The sequence below is a fragment of the Chelonoidis abingdonii genome, chromosome 3, assembly GCF_003597395.2.
Source record: "Chelonoidis abingdonii isolate Lonesome George chromosome 3, CheloAbing_2.0, whole genome shotgun sequence".
Classification (NCBI taxonomy): Eukaryota; Metazoa; Chordata; order Testudines; family Testudinidae; genus Chelonoidis; species Chelonoidis abingdonii.
The window spans coordinates 32,698,238-32,722,083 of NC_133771.1; the positions used below are offsets into that span (position 1 = coordinate 32,698,238).

General features: G+C 43.9%; 3 protein-coding genes across 4 annotated transcripts in view; 1 reads left to right on the forward strand and 2 right to left on the reverse strand.

Annotated features, from left to right (window-relative positions):
• IAH1 (isoamyl acetate hydrolyzing esterase 1 (putative)) overlaps window positions 1-15,707 on the reverse strand; it is a 20,247-nt gene extending 4,540 nt beyond the window's left edge. Inside the window, exons 1-4 of the mRNA XM_032777453.2 lie at window positions 15,614-15,707; window positions 6,029-6,081; window positions 5,433-5,581; window positions 2,779-2,940 (exon numbers count right to left, since the gene is read on the reverse strand). Coding sequence (XP_032633344.1) covers window positions 2,779-2,940; window positions 5,433-5,581; window positions 6,029-6,081; window positions 15,614-15,673 — 424 coding nt within the window. The 5' untranslated portion in view covers window positions 15,674-15,707. The remainder of the gene's footprint in view (window positions 1-2,778; window positions 2,941-5,432; window positions 5,582-6,028; window positions 6,082-15,613) is intronic.
• Window positions 1-23,846, forward strand: part of ADAM17 (ADAM metallopeptidase domain 17) — a 443,735-nt gene that overhangs the window by 76,848 nt on the left and 343,041 nt on the right. The window lies entirely within an intron of this gene.
• Window positions 20,210-23,846, reverse strand: part of CPSF3 (cleavage and polyadenylation specific factor 3) — a 62,570-nt gene continuing 58,933 nt past the window's right edge. The window contains exons 17-18 of one of the 2 annotated variants that reach the window (XM_075063684.1): window positions 22,698-22,794; window positions 20,210-20,419 (exon numbers count right to left, since the gene is read on the reverse strand). In XM_075063684.1, coding sequence (XP_074919785.1) covers window positions 20,318-20,419; window positions 22,698-22,794 — 199 coding nt within the window. In that variant the 3' untranslated portion in view covers window positions 20,210-20,317. Of the gene's footprint in view, window positions 20,478-22,697; window positions 22,795-23,846 lie in introns of both variants that reach the window. The other variant, XM_075063685.1, reaches the window with a different exon arrangement.

A 23,846-nucleotide genomic window follows, 5' to 3' on the forward strand; every position in this document is an offset into this window, starting at 1 on the left:
ACTTCTTCATTTTCCAGATATATCATTCTACTTTCCTACTCTTTTGTAAGTCGCCACCATGACAACAAATTATGGGTTCCACAAAGTTTAACCATTTCTTATCTCTTGTTCATCACGAATATTCACATCATATTACACTCGTTTTGGCGTCATGGGTGACACACATTTCTGGGATATAACAGAGATTAACTGAAAAGCATACAAAATCTAAGGTCCCAAACGGAAGTTAAGCCTCCTGAACACACCAGTTCCTTGCCATGAGAATTGAAAGGTTACTTAGCCACTTCCATAAGATCGGCTGCTTCATGAATTAGAGATATGCGATTGTTCTAAGTGGCTCGTGCACTATACTCATTGGTATCGTCAGTAAACACCAGTATGCTTTTCCTAATGAGGCACAGGTCTCTTTCTGGTCCAGCCACTATCCATGCATGAGGCTTCTGGAGGCCACCTGTCGGATCGCTGTTGTGTTGCCAGACTCTTAAAACCTTTCCTCAGTTTTATTTGCCATATTTAACGTACTGCTTGTAAACCTTAGGAGCCTTGAATGGATTAAAGAAATGTTGTATGTACCTTTAAGCAGAAATAAGAAATGTTGAAATACAAGTGCCAGGAAAAGAAACATTAGGCATAAACAAGGGTGCTAATGGTGAAACATTAACAGCAGATCGGTAATGGTAAGGAAATAAGATATTCATGGCTAGCCCAGGTAAACTTATCAGATTCTGCTTCCTTTGTTATCTTGCTAAGTGCTCCCCCCCTTTTATCTGTATAAATAAGACAGTTTGTGTCTTGTATGCTGCTCACATTATCTGGGTGTATTAATAGAGCGCTGTGCTACTAAAACAGAGTGGTCTGACAAACTGTGAGTCCTTAGTCTAACTTTGACAGATTGTATTATACCTTTTTCTGCTAGATTGAAGAGCCCATTATTAAATTTGTTTTCCCTGTAGATAGTTACAGACTGTAATCAAGTTACTCCTTAACCTTCTCTTTGTTAAGTTAAATAAATTGAGCTCTTCCAGTCTATCACTAGAAGGCATGTTTTTCTAATCCTTTAATTATTCTCATGGCTCTTTTCTGAATCCTCTCCCATTTCTCAACATCTTTCTTGAATGGTGGACATCAGAACTGGACACGCTATTCCAGCAGTAGTCACACCATTGTCAAATATAGAGGTAACATAACCTCTCTATTCCTACTCAAGATTCTCCTGTTGATGCATCCAAGGATTGCATCAGCTCTTTTGGCCACATCACTACACTTGGGAGCTCATGTTCAGCTGATTATTCCCCCTCTTCCTCTCCCCTCCCCCCACTATCTTTTTCATAGTCACTGCTTCCCAGGATCAAATCACCTGTCCTTTAAATATGGCCTACATTCTTTGTTCCTACCTGTATACATTTAATAAAACACGTATTGTTTGACTCCAGTTTACCAAGTGATTCACATCTCTCTGAATCAGTGAAATCTATCCGTTCAATGTGTGCCATGTCCATTTTTTATCATTCTAGTTTTTTAATCAAAATGTCATACAGTACTACGTCAAATGCCTTACAGATATCTAAGTATATTATGTGATCATTTACCTTTATCAACCAAACTATAATCTAATATCAAGTTAGTCTGACAGGATCTATTCTCCATAAAACTATTTGCATTAATTACATTACCTTCCTTTAATTCTCTATTGAGTCCTATATCCGTTGCTCCACTCTTTTGCCTGGTATCAATGTCAGGCTGACAGGCCTAAAATTACTTGGGTCATTCTATTTATTCTTTTTAAAAATTGGCACAACATTAGCTTTCTTCCAGCCTTCTGAAACTTCCCCATTGCTCCAAGACTTATTGAAAATCAGTATTACTGGTCCACAACATTACTGCTCCTTCGCTGGCTCTTTTAAAATTCTTGGATGCAAGTTATCTGGCCCTGCTAATTTAAAAATGTCTAACTTTAGTGGATTCTAACATCTTCCAGAGACACTAGTGGAATGGAAAGAATGTTATCACCCTACATGAGACTATATCATCTGTTTTTTCCCAAACAGAGAACAGAAATATTTATTGAATACTTCTCCCTTTTTTGCATTATTGTGGATAATTCTACCATTTCCCTCAAGGAATGGACTAATACCATTGTCAGGATTCTTTTTAAAGTATACATACTGTGCCACTGCACAGGCTGTCCAAACACACGAGCACCTGGGGGCAGTCATTCAGCTGGTGCAAACTGTAGTAACATGTCAGTGAAGCTATGACAATTGACATCAGCTGAGGTCAGGTAGGCTCCCCACCAGGAACTAGGCCGTGTTATGTCTCTATTGTAAGAGTGACTTGAACAGTACAGGGAGAAGCTAATAGGCATTAAACTTTTTTTTTGCTTTTTCCTCTGACAGAGACCATTTTCTCAGAACTGTATTTTTCAGAAATAAAGCATGAGGTGGAATATTGCTGCTTAATCTGATAAATGAGGAATATGTTGTAACAGCAAGAAAATGATCCAAGGTGTACCACACTGCATTGCTACTCACTTCGCAGGCTGCTTTGCAAGGGGTGTTAAGGCACAGCATGGTCAGACCACACCATCTATAATGTAATTCCAGAGATGTTTAGCAGACCTACCAGCAGCCTCTTTTCATTGGCTCAGAGAATACACATGCAGTTTGGCACAAATACCGAGCAAATCCTTTGTCAGTCTGCAGGTCAGCAACTTGGGACACCCAAACTGGCAACCTTTCTACTTGTTTTTAATCCCAAAACTGGGAGAATTCCTTTTACCTTTGGCAATACACTCTTTTTCCCAAGCTGGTTCATAGAGAGGGGGTGGTGTTATCAAAATAATTTTGTCTTCAGTAATGTCTATGGACTTCAGATATTGTATCATGCTTTTTAAATTATCAGCATATTCCTTCAGTGGAATGTGTTGGTTGGAATTCACATCTGTTTAGGGAAGAAACAATTGTTCATACAAAACCAAGATGCCCATTGTAAATTATACACAATACTTATTTACACAGCATACAAATGTGGATACTTTCCTTCTTCTCAATATGAAGTTCTACATGATCCGATGATTCATCAAGTGTTGGGAAATGATACCACAGCAAATCGTAATGCATAGAGAGCCAGAGGAAAAACTGTAGTACTGTAAATAATTTCCTATCCACTTAAACAACTGAAGAGAAGTCTCTTAACAGATTTAATTCTATTGTCTTTTTTTGTACAAACTTCCCTAATAAAAAATCAAATGATTACAGATAGCAGATTTATCTTCTTAGACTTGTTACATAAGCAGCAATGCACACAAGATATCTGTGTATTTGAAGTGGACCAAAGGTGACACACCAGTTGTTCCCTGTAGCCCTTTTGATGTGCATCTAAAAGTTCCCTAGTGTGTTTTAACATAATACTGTATAGACCAATTAGTGTCATTAGAAATCACATCTCCAAGCATGCATTTCTACGCCATATAGAATATCCTATGTAGCGCTGAAATAAAATGATTTTCTTTAACAGAAAAATGACATAAAAAAGTCCAACACATTTATACCAAAATTTCAATCTCACACACAGTGCAATTCAGTATGATAGACAAGAAAGATGTTGAGAGTTTAGACTGGAATTACACTACAGGTGTCTCATGGAACAAGTGGTGTTACAAAATAAAGTAGCAAATACCACTAAAATTAGAGAGAAAACAGAAGAAGATATAATAGCCCACAATAATTTATTGCTGCAAAAGTTGTGGACCCTAACAGAGGACTGGTCCACTGTGACTTATAATTTATCATCTAATTTTATTATTTGTTAGGTAACACAGGATCACGAGATTCCGGGTTGTGACTTAGGAGGTCATCTAGTCCAAACTCCCCCTGCCCCAAGCATGACAATCTCAAACTTAAATCATCTCACCAGGCTTTGTTAACCTTGACCTAAAACCTCTAAGACGGAGATTCCCCCACCTCCCTAGGTAACCATTCCAGTGCTCACCACCCTCCTAGTGAGAGAGCTTTCCTATATCCAACCTAAACCTCCCCCACTTAACTTGAGACTTTACTCCTCGTTCTGTCATTCTGCTACTACTGAGATTCAGTGTAATCCATCTCTTTGTAGCTGATTAGCAGCTATTCCAAATCACTCCTCTTCTTCTCTTTCTGCGACTGAATAATCCCATTCCTCAGCTCTCCTCGTAAGTCAGTGCTCCAGCTCCCTATCATTTTTGTTGCCCTCCACTAACTTTCAATCTTCTTCCACCCTTCTGTAGTTGGGCCCAAAACTGGACACAATACTCCAGATGAGACATCTCACCAAGATGCCAAATAGAGGGGAATACTCACCACCCTCAATTGCTGCAAATGCCCTACTATACAGCCCAAAATGCTGTTAGCCTTCTGGCAACAGAGCAAGACACTGCTGACTCTCACCAGCTTCTTCGTCAGCTTTAACCACTAGGTCCTTTTTCGCTGCGGACTGCTGCCTAGCAACTTCAGTCCCTTAGTCGTGTAGCAGTACATGGGATTCTTCCATCCGAATGCAGACTCTGCACTTGTCCTTGTTGAACTTCATCAGATTTCTTTTGGCCCCATCCTCTAATTTGTCTAGGTCCCTCTGTATCGTGTCCCTACCCTCAAGCATATCTACCACTCCTTCCAGTTTAGTGTCATCTGCAAACTTGCTGAGGGTGCAGTCCATGCCATCCCCCAGATCTTTAATGAATATTGAACAAAAATGGCCCCAGGACTGACCCTTGGGGCACTCTGCTTGATACCGGCTGCTAACTAGACATGGAGCCATTGATCACTATCTGTTGAGCCCAACGATTTAGCCAGCTTTCTATCCACCTTATAGTCTATTCATCCAGCCCATACATCTTTAACTTGCTGGCAAGAATACTGTGTGAGACTGTATCAAAAGCTTTGCTAAAGTCAAGGAGTAACATGTCCACTGCTTTCCCCTCATCCACAGAGCCAGTTATCCTGTCATAGAAGGCAATACCTTTAACAGAGGCTGAAAGGCATTCTGTTGTGTCTTTTCCCACATTCTGACTACAATTTCCATCAGCCAGTGGATTATAAGGCTATTTCCAAAGGCACAAATAGCAGTTAGGCACCTAACTCCAACTTAAAGTCCCAAGGGAGTTAGACACTTAGAACCATTTGTCCCTCTTTGAAATTTCCTTCATAGTCTCACATACGAATATTTGGCCAGAGAAAGAGCAACAAAAACCAAAAGTACACATGAGATTTAAATGAATAACGGTACATTAATGTAGTAAACTCATTTTAAAAAAAACAAACTGATGGAGCAGGACCAGGAGAAATGTTAACCCCTTTGTGTCCCACTCTGTTTGGTAATCTCTATCTGACATATTACACTTTTTAAAACTTGTTTTAAGAGAACAATTGAGAGAGAAAAAATGAAAATTAACCTACCTTTTAAAGCACTGTCATTAGCGCCAAAGAAGATAGTAACTGTAATAGTATTTTCAACATTAGAACTTTTGCTGATCAGTCTGGGAAGAACTATGTTTGCCCATCTTGTATTGTAGCCTGACAGTCCACGATTTAAAACATCACATTTTCTGAAACAAACACATATAACAAGAAGAAAATCCCCCTCACAGAGCAAAACTTTAGAAATTTCAAAACATTCAGTCTGGATACCTGCCTTAAGACTCTCTATCCCTCTAAAATCAACTAGATTACACAGTAGACAATTGTGATAATTTAATATATATGTAGTGTTTGTATAAAGTGTATGTGTAGAGTTTGTCTAAACATATAGTTGCTAAGCCTGCAGTCTGATTCACATGGCTACAAAGATCTATATGCATGGCTCTGACTGCAGAATCAGGAAGTGTTTACTCAAGCTTTGTAATAGCCTTTAATAAGGATTTACACATATTGAAAGTACTGAGGCATTCCATATGATTCTTTTAAATAACAAAAATAATTTACTACAGGAAAGCTGCTTGGACTTCTTTCATCCTAAACATTACATTTAAAATACAAACTTTGACAAGTCTCACCTGACCAATTTCTGAGCAAGCAACACTCCCCAACCATTGTCCTGAAAGGAAAACTGAATGAAAGGGACACAGTTTAGATATTAACTAAAACATATCTAGGATTACAATTCAGCATGTCACTCTACTTTCTCCCTACGTTTTTTATTGTCCTTTCTCCTCACCTACCAAATTTAACTGCTCTTTATTTTTATGTACATTTTTTATTGTCCTTTCTCCACACCCACCAAATTTAACTGCTCTTTATTTTTATGTCGCCTCTCTTATCTTTTGAAAATTAGGCCATTAGTGTGTCCCTGAGGCTGCTTTGGCCCTGCCCAATCCCCACGCATTTTGTTACTACATTAGGGAACAGTACAGGAGAGGTGCACCTTGCACTGTCCTTCTACAGTCAAAACTACCACTAATTTCAATCTGTGGGGCAAAGAACTGTGTAGGATCAAGCCAAACATAAGTAAATCAACTAGGTTGTAACAAGAGATTGATTGATGCCAAGGATTTATTCTGATCATTTCTAAATGTGGACCTGTAGCTTTAATTTCAGATTGCAGATCAGCTCATATAAATGAACTATGCATCCGTTACCTCAAACTTCAGGGGTGACCAACCTGAGCAGGAGCCAAAATTTACCGATGTACATTGCCAAAGAGCCACAGTAATATGTAATGATTATATACGTACGTGTGTGTATACACACACACAATCATTATATAAGTTGATAATGCATATTTATTATACATTTATAATGTACAGTTAATGATAATAACAACTTAATCTTTTACTTAGTAGGACATCCAGCAATCTTTGCTTTCAACAATTCCCTTGAAGTTTGGTTTGTGTTCAGCTGTGCTCACATGTAGCAGTTCTCTTAAGTGGCTGTCTGTCAAAATGCTTGGATTTCACGTGTTTGAGTGTCCAGAAAACACTCACAAAGAGAGGTCATGCCGAACATCAAGATTAATGTTAAGGCTGCACCTCTGATGTTGGGATAGTTATCTTTTGGTACAGATTTCCAGAAAGTAAGGGTCCCCTCTGTCTTCTGAACAGACTTCAATCTGTCATCTTCCAAAAGTTCTGTTGTCTCCATCTGGGATGTTGCTTTGTCACAGAGGCCACGTCTAGACTACGTGCCGGATCGGCGTGTTAAAATCGATTGCTCGGGGATCGAAATATCGCGTCTGGTCTGGACGCGATATCTCGATCCCAGAGCGTGCTTAGATCGATTCCAGAACTCCAGCTAGACGACCAGACTTCCGGATTCGACACGGCGAGCCGCACGGATCGATCCCGCGCGGTGAAGACGGGTGAGTAAATCGATTTTAGATATTTGATTTCAGCTACGCTATTCTCGTAGCTGAAATTGCGTATCTAAAATCGATTTAATCTCGTAGTGTAGACCTGGCCTGACTAAAGGAGGTTTCAGACAATCAGCTTCAGCACTAAAAAGGTCAACCAGAAATCTGATTTGAGGTCTTTTCTGCTGCAAATCTTGGAATCTTTCCTCAAAACTGTCCTTAAGATCTTTAATCACACTCGTATATCTATTGTGCTCTGTTTTAGGGATTCTGCTCCATTCTTTTTATCTGGCTTGACACTGTGACTTTGAGGGAAAGTGTGTCAGTTCTCCCTCAAGCATTTATCTGTGAAACAACTGCAGTTTGTTCAGGAACGCAAATATGCCTTGCACTAGATCAGACAGCAACCAGAATTTTCCTTGTAAGTCCACATTTAGTTTATCCAAATGCAGCAGCATGTCTGCAAGAAATGTCAAGTCTAGAACCCACCCAGGATCTGTAAGTTCGGGGTGCATTCTGTGCTTCTCCTCCATAAACAATTATATTGTTTCCAGGAGCTCGAAAAAATGGGAAATAACTTTACCTCTCAAGAGCCATCAAACTGCACAGTGAAATGGCAAATCAGCAGGGAAGTCGTCTTCATCCAGTTCTTCAATTAGATTTTGAAACTGTCTGTGACTGAGTGCATTTGAGAGAATGAAATTCACAAATTGCAAGACAGGTTTCATGACGTGATCAAATTTGAGATTTTTAGTTATCAGGAGCAACTGGTGAATAATACAGTGAAATGTCCAAAATTCGGGCAAGCTCTTGTCAGATTTACAAAGCCCTACTAATTCATTTGCAGATGCCCGCCTGGATGGAGCCCAGTCTGTTGTAATGGCAGTGAGCTTCTGTAAAGGCAAGTGGATTTTCACAACTACCAACATCAACACCTCCTTCAGATCTCATCCACGAGTTCTTGTTCTTTAGTGACATGATGTCGAGGAGTTCTTTCCTTACGACACAGTGGTCAGACACAGTGTGGACAATTACCGATAACTGAGGTTTATCCTGTGTATGGCCCAACTCATTCAAAGTGATGCTCAAATACACTGCTGAAGTTGCAAGTGCAGTTGTGATTTGATGTCACTCTTCAGGTCAGAGATTCTGCGTTCTATTATGTGGCGTGAAAGCTGCAGGCCAGAAATTTTCTTCTGTAGATTCTCATTCTCTGGTGACAGGACTGAAATCACATCAGAGGCACGTTTTTATAACCTCGCCTTCAGAGTAGGGCTTTTTCACACAGGCTATGTGCCAAGTCACATAATAGGAGGCTAATATTACAGTCTGCGATTGGTTGGCAAACCTCGTGAAAAACTGGGCTTCTACATCTGTTTGTTTTTTCAAAGTTTTCAGTTTTAAAATGTGGTGTTCAGAATCCTGTGAGAATTCTTGATTCATACGTGCATGGCTCGAAGCGAAACGACGTTGCAAGTTTGAAGATTTGAACTGAGAGATATATGTCTGGCAAAGAAGACATATGGCCTTACCATTAAGTTCAACGAAAAGGTATTTATTCTCCCACTCCTGTTGGAAGCATCAATTTTCATCTGTGTATTTTCTTTTGTTTGCACTTGCCTTCCATTGTTAGATGGTGTAAGAAAAATTTTGATTAAAAATTTCAGCACCAGCTAGTCACTGTGTGCTTTATTCAAGGAGACACTGGTACCGGCCAGGGGGTGCTGGACCCCTGACTCGGTCTCAGGTCCTGTCCCCCACTCCACTCCTTTCCCTAGTCCCCATCTCCACCCCGCCTCTTCCTGCCCCTGCCCCTGAGTAAGCTGTGTCCTTGCTCCTGCCCCCACCTCCCCAAGCCTGCTGTGAGTTGAAAAACAGCTGATCACAGCAGGCAGGTGGCACAGGGAGAAAAGAGGTGGTGCTGGGGTAGGGAGGAGTGAGGCTGCAAACCCTGTCCCCTCTCCTCCCCCCAGAGCCTCCTCAGTGCTGCGAGATTGCAGCAGGCTGGAGGCATGGGGGAGAGAGGAGGAACTGCTGATTGAGGAGGTCACCGGCGGGCAGGAGGCATTAGGAGAGGGAGGGAGACTGACAGAGATACAGCACCCACCATTTTCCCCCAGAGTCGGCTCCTAGCCGGAGCTGCATATTATCTTCTGAAGACCCAGCATGTGGCTCCGGAGCCACAGGTTGGCCACCCCTGCTCATACTTAAAGGGACACTCACAATTGTTAACTGTATTTTTTAAAAATTCTTTAATTGTTACCAAACCTCTGTACCTTTTATTAATGACTTCTTAGATGATTAAAACCAAAAGAATCACATTTCCTTTTTATTATTTATGTCATTTGTTTACTTTTTACTGCTGAGTTTGGATAATGACAAGTGGGCACTTGCATTTCTGTTTATGGCCTTTCACTTTGATTCTCACATTATAGTTTGCCTTTCAAAATTTGCATGGAAATGTTTATAAACAAGAAACTTTAAATTAAAAAAAAAATCTCTCTTTGCATTAGGCTTTAAAATCCTTTTATATATTAATCTAATTTTAATTAGCTTTAATTTATAGCCAAACAGTAATTACCAGCTGATAACACAAACTGGACACAAGTAGACAGTCATTACTAATTAGGATAGTGATTCCTTCCTTATCAGTTTGAGTACACAGTAGGTTGTTACATGTATGTTGGGTTCAGCTTATATGTAAGGAGCCAGGTTGCCACTTATGCCTTTACTGATCAGGCAGTTAGGTCAATTAGGATGTATTGCTTTGGGGCTCTCTTTCTGGTCACAATCGTATTTTTCCTGACTGAGACATTGTCAGTTAACTACGTCTAGCATGTGAACTTACAGAAGTGCTGCAAAGTGGGACTGAATCCACTCACAATGTACCACCATGCATCATAGGCGGCGAGTTATATGGGCTCAAGGTGCCCAGACTCCAGAAATATTCAGGGCTGGGTGCCCTGCTCCAGCAATATTTGGAGTTGGGTCTCTCCCCCAGCCCTGCCTGGATCGGGCCCTGGCCTCGGCCCCCATGAGTCTCCCTCCACCACCCCGCCCCGCCGCCTCCCTGTCTGGAGCGGGTCCCAGCCTTTGCCTTCCACCCCTCCCCCTGCGTCCCCCCTCCGCCGCGTCCCTGCCTGCTCTCAGATCGGCTCCCGGTAGAACTGCTGTCTGCTGCCCCAGGGTCCTAGCGCCTGCCATGCGCTAATGGCAAGGCAGGCTGCCCTTACCCTGCTCTTCTGCCCTAGCTCTGAGTCTCTCCAACGCCCCAAACCCTCATCCTCAGCCCCAACCCTGATCCCCAGGCACCCTGATCCTCTGCCCCAGCCAGAGCCCTCATCCCCTACACCCGAATCCTCAGCCCCAGCCAGAGCCCTCATCCCCCTGCACCCTGAGCCTCTGCTCCAGCTCTGAGCCCCCCCTGCATCATGAACCTCTCATCCTCAACCCCAACTCTCATCCCCAGAACCCTGGATCCTCTCCCCCAGCAGCCCTCATCCCTACACCCGAAATCCTCAGCCCCAGCCAGAGACCCTCATCCCCCCGCCCTGAGCCTCTGTCCAGCTCTGAAAGCCCCCTGCATCAATAACCCCTCATCCCTCAGCCACAACCTCATCCCCAGGCACCCTATCCTCTGCCCAGCCAGAAGCCCTCATCCCCCCGCACCCTGACCCTTGCTCCAGCTTGAGCCCCCCCTGCATCAAATGAACCCTCATCCCGTATCAGCCCCAACCCTCATATCCCCTGCAGCCTGATTCTCTGCCTCAGCATGCACCATTCCCCCTTCCTACCCCCCCCAGATGAGCCTGCACCCAAACTCCGTCCCAAAGCCTGCACCCCTCACCCCCTCCTGCACACCCAGAGCCCGTACCCAGAGCCTGCACCCCAAACTCGGGCCTCCCAGACCTGCACCCAAACTCCTTCTCTCCCAAAGCCTGCCACCCCTCCTGCACCCTAATCCCCAGCCCAGGACCTGCACCCAGCACCCAGATCTCCCCTCTGAAAATCCCCACCCAGGACCTGCCGTAGGAACCTCCCCCTGGACCCTTGCCCCGAGCCTTTTGAGGTGGGGCAGAGTTGAGGGGGCAGAGTTGGGGTGGCAGTTTTCTGGGCACCACAAAAATTTCTACAAACTTGCCTCCCATGCCATGCAATGCAGATTCTAAAAGCTTTCTCTACTGAAGAGAAACTCAATGGGTAAGGAATCAGGAACTTAATTCTGACCTCAAGATAAACGTTACCCTCATCCTAATGTAGAAAAGCAGCTCTGATTTCATGTTTTCCCTGTTATAACCTAGCGCTCTATAAGTCGTTGTTAACTATGAAGTCAGGCTTTGAAACAGAATCCTGGATGTAAAGTTACTATACTTGAATACTGCAACAAGAAATAAACACCTGAGGAACCCACGCCCATCCAATGGCGCACATCTACTGGAAAGCCCCAGCTTGTGAACTATAGTGATTCTTATAGTAAAACAGAATTCCTACCGCAGCAGTTAAAATACCTTTGCCCTCGTGGGTGGCCCTGTAGCAATGTTCAGGGAGCCATAACTACAACGCTTAGCTGCAGTAGCCAGGTGCAGTGTTGTGATCGCAGAACACAACTCCCTTTCAGTTACATATTGTGATGGGCAAGGCCAAGATGGCTACCAGTAAAAGGTACTGAGAAAACAGGTATGTGTAGCCCCAGGCTAACTAAATCACATCTCTAGGACCATGGTAGGGGGGGGGGGCAAATGGCAACTTGCCTCCAGGTTAATCATAGGCACCTGGAACCAATTAAGAGGGGGTTGTCTAGAAAGCAGGGATATAGCTACTTTAATGTAGAACAGCCTGCAGCCAATCAAGACAGGCTAATCAGGGCACCTGGGGGGGGGGGGGGGGGGGGAGTCAGGGGGGGGGGGGGGGGGGGGGGGGGAGGGGGGGGGGGGGGGGGGGGAGCAAGAAGCTGAGAGTGAACTGCTGAGGATTGAAGGAGGACAAGTGTTATCAAGAAACCAGGAGGAAGATCCTGTGGTGAGGTAAGAAGGTGTTTGGAGGAGGCCATAGGGAAGTAGCCCAGGGAGTTGTAGCTGTCATACAGCTGTTACAGGAGGTACTATAGACAGCTGCAATCCAAGGGCCCTGGGCTGGAACCTGGAGTAGAGGGTGGGCCTGGGTTTCCCCCAAACCTTGCAACTCCTGATCAGACACAGGAGCAGTTGACCCAGACTGTGGGGAAGATCACTGAGGTGAGCAAATCTGCTAAGAAGCGCAGGACCCACCAAGGTAGAGGAGGAACTCTGTCACAATATGTATCAGTTTTTTTTCTTTTAAGGTAAAAAATAACCGTTATCAGTGGCAGGTGTTCAGTTTAACACACAGCCCAGGCCAATGCTTAACTAAAAATTCAGATCAGAATGAAAACATATTACCAAGCACCTGGGTGAGAAGCAATTCTAATCTGACAAACCACTTACAGTAGCTACCAGTGATTCTGTGGATAAAATCAGTTTTACATTGGTACTAAAAGTGCCTAATCTTGTGGTTAATAGAGACAGGACACAAAAGGCAAATAATTTGCTTGGTCTAGTCTATAGTGGTATTCAGTAATGCTGTATTTGCTAATTAAGGCCAACAGTGATACACAGAGCTTGTAGAAAGAAGTACTTGTGGCACATTAGAGACTAACAAATTTATAAATGCTACCAATGGAGATGGGCACGAGTACACTGGTTATAGACTACGTACTCTAGGCAAAAGGAGCGTGAAGCGATTGAGCATGAACACATTGCATGTGGGGGAGCAGATATGGGACAATGAGTAGGAGAGGTGTACATGGGATACAGAGACACTCATAGGTGGTGAGTTATAGGGGCCCATGCCCCACCAATATTCAGGAAAATGGGCCCAGCTCCACCAATGTTTGGGTTTATATTTTCAGAGCCCTCCTGGCCATAAGTTGGACTGGGGCAACTGCCCTCTGCCCCACACTTTGGGGGGGGCCTACACTTCAGGGGGATGCGGGGTCCAAGGCAGCCTGGGGGGCTGGCACAGGCAGCAGCAAGTGACCTGGCCACAGCCTGCCCTGCCCCTTCCTGCTCCTCACCCACTCCACTCCTTCCCATCCCTGCTGTGCCCTCTCTCTGCACCCATTCATAGAATAGAATCATAGAATATCAGGGTTGGAAGGGACCTCAGGAGGTCATCTAGTCCAATTCCCTGCTCAAAGCACAACCAATTCCCAACTAAATCATCCCACCCAGGGCTTTGTTAAGCCTGACCTTAAAAACCTCTAAGGAAGGAGCTTCCACCCTAAGTAATCCATTCCAGTGCTTCACCACTCTCTAACTGAAAAAGTTTTTACTAATATCCAACCTAAACCTCCCCCACTGCAACTTGAGACCATGACTCCTTGTTCTGTCATCAGGTACCACTGAGAACAGTCTTGATCCATCCTCTTTGGAACCCCCTTTCAGATGGCTGAAAGCAGCTATCAAATCCCCCCTCACTCTTCTCTTCTGCAGACTAAACAATCCCAGTTCCCTCAGCCTCTCCTAAGTCACATGCTCCAGCCCCCTAATCACTTTTGTTGCCCTCCGCTGGACTCTTTCCAATTTTTCCACATCCTTGTAGTGTGGGGCCCAAAACTGGACACATTACTCCAGATGAGACCTCACCTATGTTGAATAGAGGGGAATGATCACATCCCTCGATCTGCTGGCAATGACCCTACTTATACAGCCCAAAATGCCATTAGCCTTCTTGGCAACAAGGACACACTGTTGACTCATATCCAGCTTCTCGTCCACTGTAACCCCTAGGTCCTTTTCTGCAGAACTGCTGCCTAGCCATTCGGTCCCTAGTCTGTAACAGTCAATGGGATTCTTCCGTCCCAAGTGCAGGACTCTGCACTTGTCCATCCCTTCCCCCTGCCTAGGGTGACCAATGTCCCATTTCTATAGGGATGATCCTGTTTTTGGGGACTTTAGGTGCCTACCTCCTGCCCTCCCCCCCCCGGTCCCGTTTTTTTCACAGTTGCTATCTGGTCACCCTACCCCTGCCCTGCCTCTTTCTGGCTAGGAGCTGGCTGGGGCTGGATTGGTCACTGGTGCCAGCTCCCACTCCCCGCCATCCCCCCCCAAAGCGCAGGGCCCTCCAAATCGTGGGACGGTTATCTGGTCTGTCTGATGGATGGGTTGACTCTGCTTGGACCCGTTCTGGGCACCAACAAAAATTATACAAATCTGGCATCCATAGAATTAGTAGGTGTATGGAGCCATTGTAGGGGTGCGGGGGGGGGCATCTATGGGAAATGAATATGAAGTGTATGGGCCATCAGCTGTGGGGGGGGGTGCATGTATGGGACATGGACACGGGGTGTGTGTGTGGGGGGGACATGGATAAGAGGTGCACAGGGCCACTGGGTGTGTGTGTGTGTGGTTGTATGGGACATGGGGGGCACCAGCTGTATGGGGCCCTTGTGTATTTGGACACAGGGTGCAGGGAGCCATTGGGGGTGTCTGTGTGTGCACTGAGCTTTTGGAGGGGGGAGGCTGTATGGGACATGGAGGGGGACACCAGCTGTGTGGGTCAGTGTGGACACGGAATGTAGGAAGGCAGTGGGGGTGTGTATGTGTATTTTGGGCCATGGGGGGGGAAGGGGTGTATGGGACACGAGCTGTGTGGGTCACTGTGTATGTGGACACAGGATGCAGGGAGCTCTTGGGTGTGTGTGTGTTTTGGGCCATTGGAAGGGTGTGTGTGGGGAGGTGTATGGGACACCAGCTGTGTGGGTCAGTGTGTGTGTGGACACACGGTGCAGGGAGCCATTGGGGGGGCGTGTTTTTTGGGCCATTGGAGGGGTGTGTGTTGGGAGGTGTATAGGACCCCAGCTGTGTGGGTCAGTGTGTGTGTGGACAGGGAGCCATTGGGTGTGTGTGTGTATTTTGGGCCATTGGAGGGGTGTGTGTGGGATCCCAGCTGTGTGGGTCAGTGTGCGTGTGGGGACAGGGAGTGCAGGGAGCCATTGGGAGTGTGTGTGTGTGTGTGTGTGTGTGTATTTTGGGCCGTGGGGGCGGGTGGTGCATGGGACACCAGGGGTGCGTGTGTGTGTACACAGATGTGTGAGGGAGCGTACGGATTACAGGACACGGCGATGGGAACTGGCTCCCTTGAGGCTGTGGCTGGTCAGTGCCACGGGAAGCCCCACAGCGGAGCGGGTCCTGCAACCCCGAGCGCTGCCCTGCGCCAGGCCCGGCCCCCTCGCCGCGCGGCGGGAACGGGCGGGGGAGGCCGCCAGCCCCGGTACCTCGGTGATGGAGTCCCCGAACAGCACGATGCGGGGCCAGGACACCTCCGACACCGCCATCCCGCCGCTGCCACAGGCGGGAGCCAGCCGGACATCCGCCCTCGCGCGCCTGTCCCGCCCCAACCGCCCTCCTTGGCGGCGCCCTGGCCTCTCACAGCGCGCGGGGGGACGCTAGGCGGCACTGGGCCCAGCCTGGAGCAACGCGGGCGGGGGGGGGAAGCCTCCCGCCACCCCCTCCCCCCGAGGTGCAGCCGCTGTGGGGCGCAGCTAGGTCCGGGGCGCACCCAACACCCTCCGGCCAGAGCCCCCCATGGCCTAGGCTGCAGCCCCCCGGCTCCGTGCGCCTAAGATGAGCCCAGCCCAGGCATCCCGGCAGCGCCCCTGCCTGCCCCGCCCAGGGCTGGGTGCAGTGCCCATTGCCTGGGGTTCCTGCTCCGCTCCGGTCCAGCTGGCAAAACCCCAGGCACTTTGATTGCACCAAGCCAGAGAATGCCGAAAGCGGGCCATGGCGCCTGCTTCCCCCTGGATGTTTGCAGCCACAGGGGAACCAACGCTCATGAGCCCTTTTCACTGCCTGTGGCTGCCCAGTTAGTAACGCTGTGTCTATCTGTGGCAGGGTTGGGGTTTTAGATTATAAACCCCTCAGGGAACAGTTTGCATAACATGGAATTACTGAGCTGTAGGATTTGAAGGGACCTTGCAAAGTCATGGAGGCATAGACTATCAGGGTTGGAAGGGACGGCAAGAGGTCATCTAGTCCAACCCCCTGCTCAAAGCAGGACCAATTCCAACTAAAGCATCCCAGGCAGGGCTTTGTCAAGCCTGACCTTAAAAACCTCTAAGGAAGGAGATTCCACCACCTCCCTAGGTAACCCATTCCAATTTTTCCAAATCCTTCTTGTAGTGTGGGGCCCAAAACTTGACACACCAGTCCAGATGAGGCCTCACCAATGTCGAATAGAGGGGAATGATCACATCCCTCGATCTGCTGGCAGTGCCCCTACTTATACAGCCCAAAATGCCATTAGCCTTCTTGGCAACAAGGGCACACTGTTGACTCATATCCAGCGTCTCGTCCACCGTAACCCCTAGGTCCTTTTCTGCAGAACTGCCTAGCCATTCAATCCCTAGTCTAACAGTCAATGGGATTCTTCCATCCTAAGTGCAGGACTCTGCACTTGTCCTTGTTGAACCTCATCAGGTTTCTTTTGGCCCAGGTCATCTGGTCTAGTCCCCTCCACTGACACCGTACCGTGTAAACCTCGACAAGGGTGACCAGATGTCCCTGAGAGGTGTTTGTCTAAAAATCCTCCAATAAGGGATATGCCACAACCTCCCTTGGAAACCCATTGCAGAGCTTAACTACCCTAATAGCCAATCTAAATCTGTGTTCCTGTACATTGAGCCCATTATTTCTTGTCCTACCTTCAGTAAGTGTGGAGAACAATTGATCACTACCCTCTTTATAACAGCATTTAACATACTTGAAGACACAGTGATCCACTTGACACCTCACCAGTGCTAAGTAGTGCAGGACAGTTACCTGCAGAGTCTTACATACAACAATCCTGTTAATGAACTCACCACACATGGTATTGGCCTTTTCTGCAACTTCATCACATTGTTGACATGTTCAGTTTGTGATCCACTATAACCCCCACATCCTTTTCAACAGTACTGGTGCCTAGTCAGTTAGTCCCCATTTTTCAGTGAGCATTTGATTTTTTTTCTTCCTGAATGCAGTACTTTGCAGTTGTCTTTCTGAATGTCATCTTGTTGAATTCAGAGCAGTTCTCTAGTTTGTCAAAAGACTTTTTAATTCTAATCCTGTCCTGGAACGTGCTTTCACCCCTTCCCAGTTTGGTGTCCTCTGCCACTTTTATAAGTATATTCTCCACCCCATTATCCAAGTCATTAGTGAAAATATTGAACAGTACTTTGGGCATGCAGCCCAATTCTGATAGGAAAAATACACACATTGATACATTATTTTGAATAGCAGTGTACATTGAGGCCATGCAGCCACCCTGTGCCTCCTTATGCTTCTGTGCAAAGGCATAATGGGGGGCTCAGCCATAACCCTCCTTCAGTTACTTCTTATTAGTGCCCATGACAGCAAGAATGAATCTGGTACATGTCAAACCAGCTATCTGTCTCTTGGCTGCAAACTCATCTTTTACAAATAGTTTAAGATATACTTCTTTGCCTTTGCCCTTCTGTCTTTGATTAATTCTGTAATTTGGCTGTTTCGGAAAAAAAAAAAAAGGAGTGAGGCACCAGCCCCCATAGCAGACTAAATCTAAGGGTTTAAGCCCTGCACAAGCTGCGATCTGATAGCCACAGCAGATACCTTTTCCTGCTGGGGGAGAGCCACATCCCTGATGAGCGCTTGTGCAAATCCTTTTTGTTAAGGGCTCACAAATGTAGGGATGCACAGTTGAAACAACATATATTCACCTATACAGGCAAGGTTCTTGATATTCAGATTCCAAGGCCTGCAGGAACCGTTGTGACATCTACTTTGATCTCTTGTATTATAGAAAGACCCCTGAATTTGCCAGATTCAAAGAGTGACTCAAACTCAGGCAAAGTATCCCTTAATCTTTCCGTGCCTACCACTAAAAATAACCTGTTTAATGCAATGACTTGGTAGGAAGTTGCTTAGTTATATCCCCAGACCATTTTGGATCTCAGCTGTTTATTTTTATTAAAAGTCCTTTGCTATGGGAGAGGAAAAGTATCTCTTCTCTGGAAATCCTAAGGGAGTCTTAGAAATGACCACAATTTGCAGGAAATGTTACTACTTGAAGATTGAGACATGTTTTTCCAATGCGGCAGAAGCAGCTGTGCTAAGCACCACGAAGCATTCCATGAACCAGTTTGAAAACCAATATGTACTGAACTACTTAAACAAATGATTAAATACAAAAGGACAATTTCAGATACTTTAGACAATTTTTAATTTCTTTTGTTCATGAAAACCACATTCTACTCAGAGATGATTCTCCTCTTTTCCACTCAATAAACTGTGATTTCCTCTTGAAGTTTTTATGAAACAAACCGGCATGACTCAAACTTTTGTATTTGCTGCTTAAGATAGAAGCGTTATTCATGCAGTCAACATAGCTCTTGGGAATAATTAACTTTTTGCTCACTTTGCAGTAGCCAAACAATATTACCACTGTCACAGAGGCTATATTAAAAAAATTCTCCATGACTTTAATACTACAGTATTGGGCACTACAGAAAAATTATAGATAGTGAAAAAGAGTGTAAAAATAGATTAGAGGATATTTCCCACAAGATTATAAACATTTTAACACAAAACAGATGTTGCATCTGAAACCTTTGACAGTATCATTTTAAAAACAAGAACATTTCACAGGTTTTCTTTTTTAAAAAAAAAGCTGACTGCATTTATCAGTATTTCTTTATGAATAGTGTTTATCCTTATATAATTAGTTGGTGACAATCAAGCATTTTGAGAGAGACACTAACGCATAAATGTTCTTCGTTGATATTACTACTGAAAAGGCAAGTTTCTTCTCAATGATGCAAAGATACCTTTACATTCTTCTGTTAGGAACCCCACACTTACCCTGAACATTTTTCAGTGTCATTTAAAAATACAGACTTAAAAATCACATTTCTATAGGAATTTTGTTCCCCCACTTTAGGCCTCCAGTCCCACAACTCACTGTGCAGAGGTAGAACTCTACATCTACAGTTATACCGACTTGAATGGGGCTCCGTGCCGGCACACTGGTGTGCCCACATGCAGCGAACTGGGCCTGAGACTACTGTAATGGATAGTGATAGGCTAAAATGATCTCTCTCATAGTTAGTTTGTATATTTGACAGCCTCTTCCTTATAGTCAGTTTCATTGTTTCCACCATGTAGTCTTCTAGGCTCTAATTCTGCTAAGCACTTAAGCATGGACTTAACCCACACATCTATCAGACTCAAGTATATACTGTACTTAAGTGCTTTACTGAATTGGGGCCTAAAGGCCTGACTTGTAGAAGTTCCAGTTAACCACACAGCTCCAGCTGAAATCGACAGGGGCTGTGGATGCTCAACACTTCTGAAAATCAAGCCCTTAGTTATCCTTGGTTTGTGTGGAATCTATTGTGATTTCTCATATTAGCTGAGAAAACATTTACTATTCAGATCTTCACCTTACTTTCTCATTTTAAGGATAAGTGATAATTTAGTACAGATGACTGCAAGAGGTGTGTTTATCAGTCACTATACTATTACCATAAAAAACAGCAAGAAAAAATAAAAAGACAACTATGTATAAAATCTTAATATAGCGGAGCAGAAAACTCAACTCCTCCAACAACAAGTCGGCACACCTTGAAAATATAAGATTCCTCCCATTTATTTTTTATCATCATTTTAGGTTGTCTATTACATCATATTAAGAGGAGAAATTTCTTACCCTATGTGCATATGTCCCATTAATGGGTTCATATGTACATATATTCACTCATTATGTACATTACACAAAATGGAGTTGCTATAACAGATTGCCCATCTGTTATTTGTAATGATAACTAAGCAGTTTTGTGGTCAGGAAATAAGTACATATGGCTTGTTAAAGGCAAGTTTTATTTATTTTTTTTATGAAAATGGTGAAAATGAATCAAGTATTAAAAAGATTGTTCTCGTGTTTCCTATATATATACTGGTCAGTCAGGTCAATGGACTGGGCTGAGGGCATCATAGAGTCTCTGTGCAGCCAACTCCACCATTTCTCGAAGGGATTCATCATCTTCATTTCCTGGCTCACATTCAGCAATCTGAAAGAAGAGATGTGTGTAATCAAGGAGTCAGAATCAAACAGCCCTGTAAATTTACCTTTTTTAAAAAAAATTGTAAGTAAAGCCAATTAGGAGAAGGAATAGTAGATAACAGTCTAAGCAGCAATAAAAAATTTCCTACAGTGGCGAAGCAAATTGTATGGAAAATTATCAAGAGATTTCAGCTGGATTGCAGTCTTTTAAGCAGCTTGGCTAAACATAAGATAGTTCAGCAAAAGATTTATATCAGTCTTGCTGAGAAACAACAAAACTAGATAAAAGTTTGTGCTTGATTAGTCATTAATTTTGGAATTACTGAATAGTAAGTCTAGCTTTGTGAACTAGATTTGGTTCAAAATCAAGCCTGAGTCCATCAAGTGGCACCCCAAAGGTAATCTGTGACCTCATCTGCACTGTACTAAGTTATTTTAGGTAGAAGCTTAGAACCAATATAGAGTGCCAATCAATAGCTCTGCTGTAAATAATTCAATGTTAACCCACTCATGGTCACCTGGGTATTCAGAAAATAAAGTTTATTTCAAAATAAAATCCACTGCCTCTTTTACTCATTAAAGCAATTCATTTTTTTACTGAGAGGAAAACATCTATGTATACTTGAAACTTGCCAGTTCATCCACGTAGAGAAGCCCATTGACTCGTAACTAACAAACAAATGGCACCAAACAAGGATTCATATTTTTGGTGGGTCGTGTGGCTCTTTTAGTCTGAAAGACGGTATTTACTCCCTTCTACTCTTAGCTTGTCTCCTTTCTGGACAGGCACCTCTGCCAGGAGATCAAACAAAAGCTCCACCTTAAAAGCAGATGAAAATGATGCTTGGATGATCCCTCTTCTGCAGCAAAGTATAACCTTAAGCCAAAACCCATCTCCTGAGCAACATTCCTGTGCTCCACTAAGCCAAGATGCAAAAACCAAATGCTATGATCCATTGTGCACAAATCTGAACCCAACCCTACTTAACGTTTAGTGTTTTGTTTTTTTAAATCCCTGCTTTTTAAAATAGAAACTTTTGCAATTATCCATTTCTTTATGGCTTCTTAGTGCCTTAGTGTTGATTAAGGTGAATTACTCAGGCACTTTTAGTTCAAGAAGAAAGGAGAGACTACGCAGAGTATATAACTATACTGGCAAATCCTCCTAGTGTAGCTGTAACTTATACTGGCAAAAGAGTGCTTTGGCTGGCATAGCTTATACTGGTTCAATGCATGAAATAAGATATAATGTCAAAAGGACTTTTATGCCAACATAACGGTGTCGACACTAGGGCTTTTGCCAATATAGAAATGTTAAGGGGGGGAGGGAGAAGCGGGGGAATCACATCTCTCACCAACATTACTATATTGGCAAAAGTTTCTAGAGTACACCTGGCCTGATACAATGCCACTGAAGTCACTGGTGTGTACACTAGCATAAATTATATAAAATACAATACTCAAATATATTTTGATTAAGCAGTAAAAGTTTCTCTCTAGGCTTCTGGTACTTTTGTCTCTTCCCTCTTCCACATGGTCTAAACAATCTGGGGCAGGAACCATCTTTTTGTTCTGTGTTTGTACAGCATCTAGTACAATGGGATCCTAATCCACGTTGGGGGACCACTAAATTAAAATACTGGAGGATATTAACCATTTATTTCACCACCACATTGTTCTAAACATCAGGTGTACATCATCTTCCTAAAACCAAGTTTCAATATATTTCAGCTTTACTCCTTAATCTAACTGATAAATAGACAAGATATTTCACTCTCTCTGTAGGCATCGCAGACTTTGGATTTAGTTACTCAAGGATCAAGATGGACAAATCTGATTTGCTTGGCACATTTTCTACTGGATGATTGTTTGCCTTTATTCAGACTGGAGACTATATTTTAAGAGTCTAAAAGTTCTAAATCAGTAAGTTGGATCAGTTATTCTATCTCTACCATCCCTACTCTGTTTTTATACATTTTTATTTAATTTCAATTTTACTTATAGCAAGTACGGTTGCTACAAAGAAAAAAATATTGAAAGTTTCTTTCTCAAAAGCAGAAGAATCAGAGGTTAGTTTTTTCCCTGTAAGATTTCTGAATAGGACTAATCTGTTGTGATGCTGCATATCAAAATATGTCCCATAGCAAGTGGTACACAATACTCATGGGAACATTACCATTACACATCAGACTTTAGAGCTCCATGAGACAAATATTTTGTCTTTTTTTGCCTATTTGCTCCTATAGCACAGTTCAAATAACATCAGTGAATTTAACTATACATACCCGTGTGTCCAATGAAATATTTGCAGTCTTTCCATCCACTGTGACACTTAGAATAGAGCCATCTTTTGCAGTAACACAGTCCTCTCCAAACATGTCCCTAAAATAAAGGCCTATAATTGTAAAAACATAGCTAAATAGCAAACTCGTTTTTCTTTTAATTATCTTTGGATTCCAGGCAGATTCTGTTAGCATAGTATCTGGTTTCAGTGACTGACTGGGTTACTTAACTTTAAAATTACAGATGACAAATACTGACCTCAATTATTAAAGTGGATATTTCAACAACTTTAAGGATTTTACTGAAAAAAACCTGTTAGTAAGTAAGGGCCAAAAGTCCCACTGACTTCAGCAAGTGCAGCTTCTCCCCACACCCCCCAAGCTTCTATGGAACAGGGGAACAAATGTCAAGGCAAGTGTACCTAAAATATAGATATTACAGGATTTCAAAATACAGTATGTTAGTAAAAAGTGATTGTGATGGATATTGCAATTCCATGCAATATCTTTGGGGACCATATTGCATCACTGTGGGCCAAGTATTGTATGCAACTCCAGTGGGAGGGTCATCACAGCTCCTTCAGGAACCAAAACCAGTGGTGGGGGAGGGTTAAGGTGAATTACTCAAGTTGTAAATAGCCCCCAAACGGTCCCATCCCCTGCGGAGTCTTGCATATACTGGTTCACAATAGGTTTCCCAGAGACCAACAGGCGAAGAAAGAGCTTTTCACAGAAAAAGGCTGCATTTAAACTGACCAAGGTCTTCCTGCAGATCCAGCAAACAGACAGGATCTTCTGTCCAAAGAGGCCCCAACCCTTGCGAAAGGGTTGGAAAGACTGATGGGTGACTTCTGGTAAGTTTTTAGCATGTGTATAGGAACTTCTATTGTTTTGATAGGTTTCCTCTAACGTTTTTAGCTTAAGAATAAACATGCTAACTCAGAAAGAGCCGTGTGTTAATTTGTAACTGCTGCCAATACACTGTTCATAGCCCTCAGAAAGCCCAGGAACTGGCCTTTAGGCAGACTGTCTTGCTGAGGACATCAATGTGAAACAGGGCACTATGGAGCCTTAAAAATCCAGTCAGAAGGGAGTAGGACAAGTGTCCCACTGCCCAGAGACAGGCAACAGCGGGAGACCTGAGACCTGTCT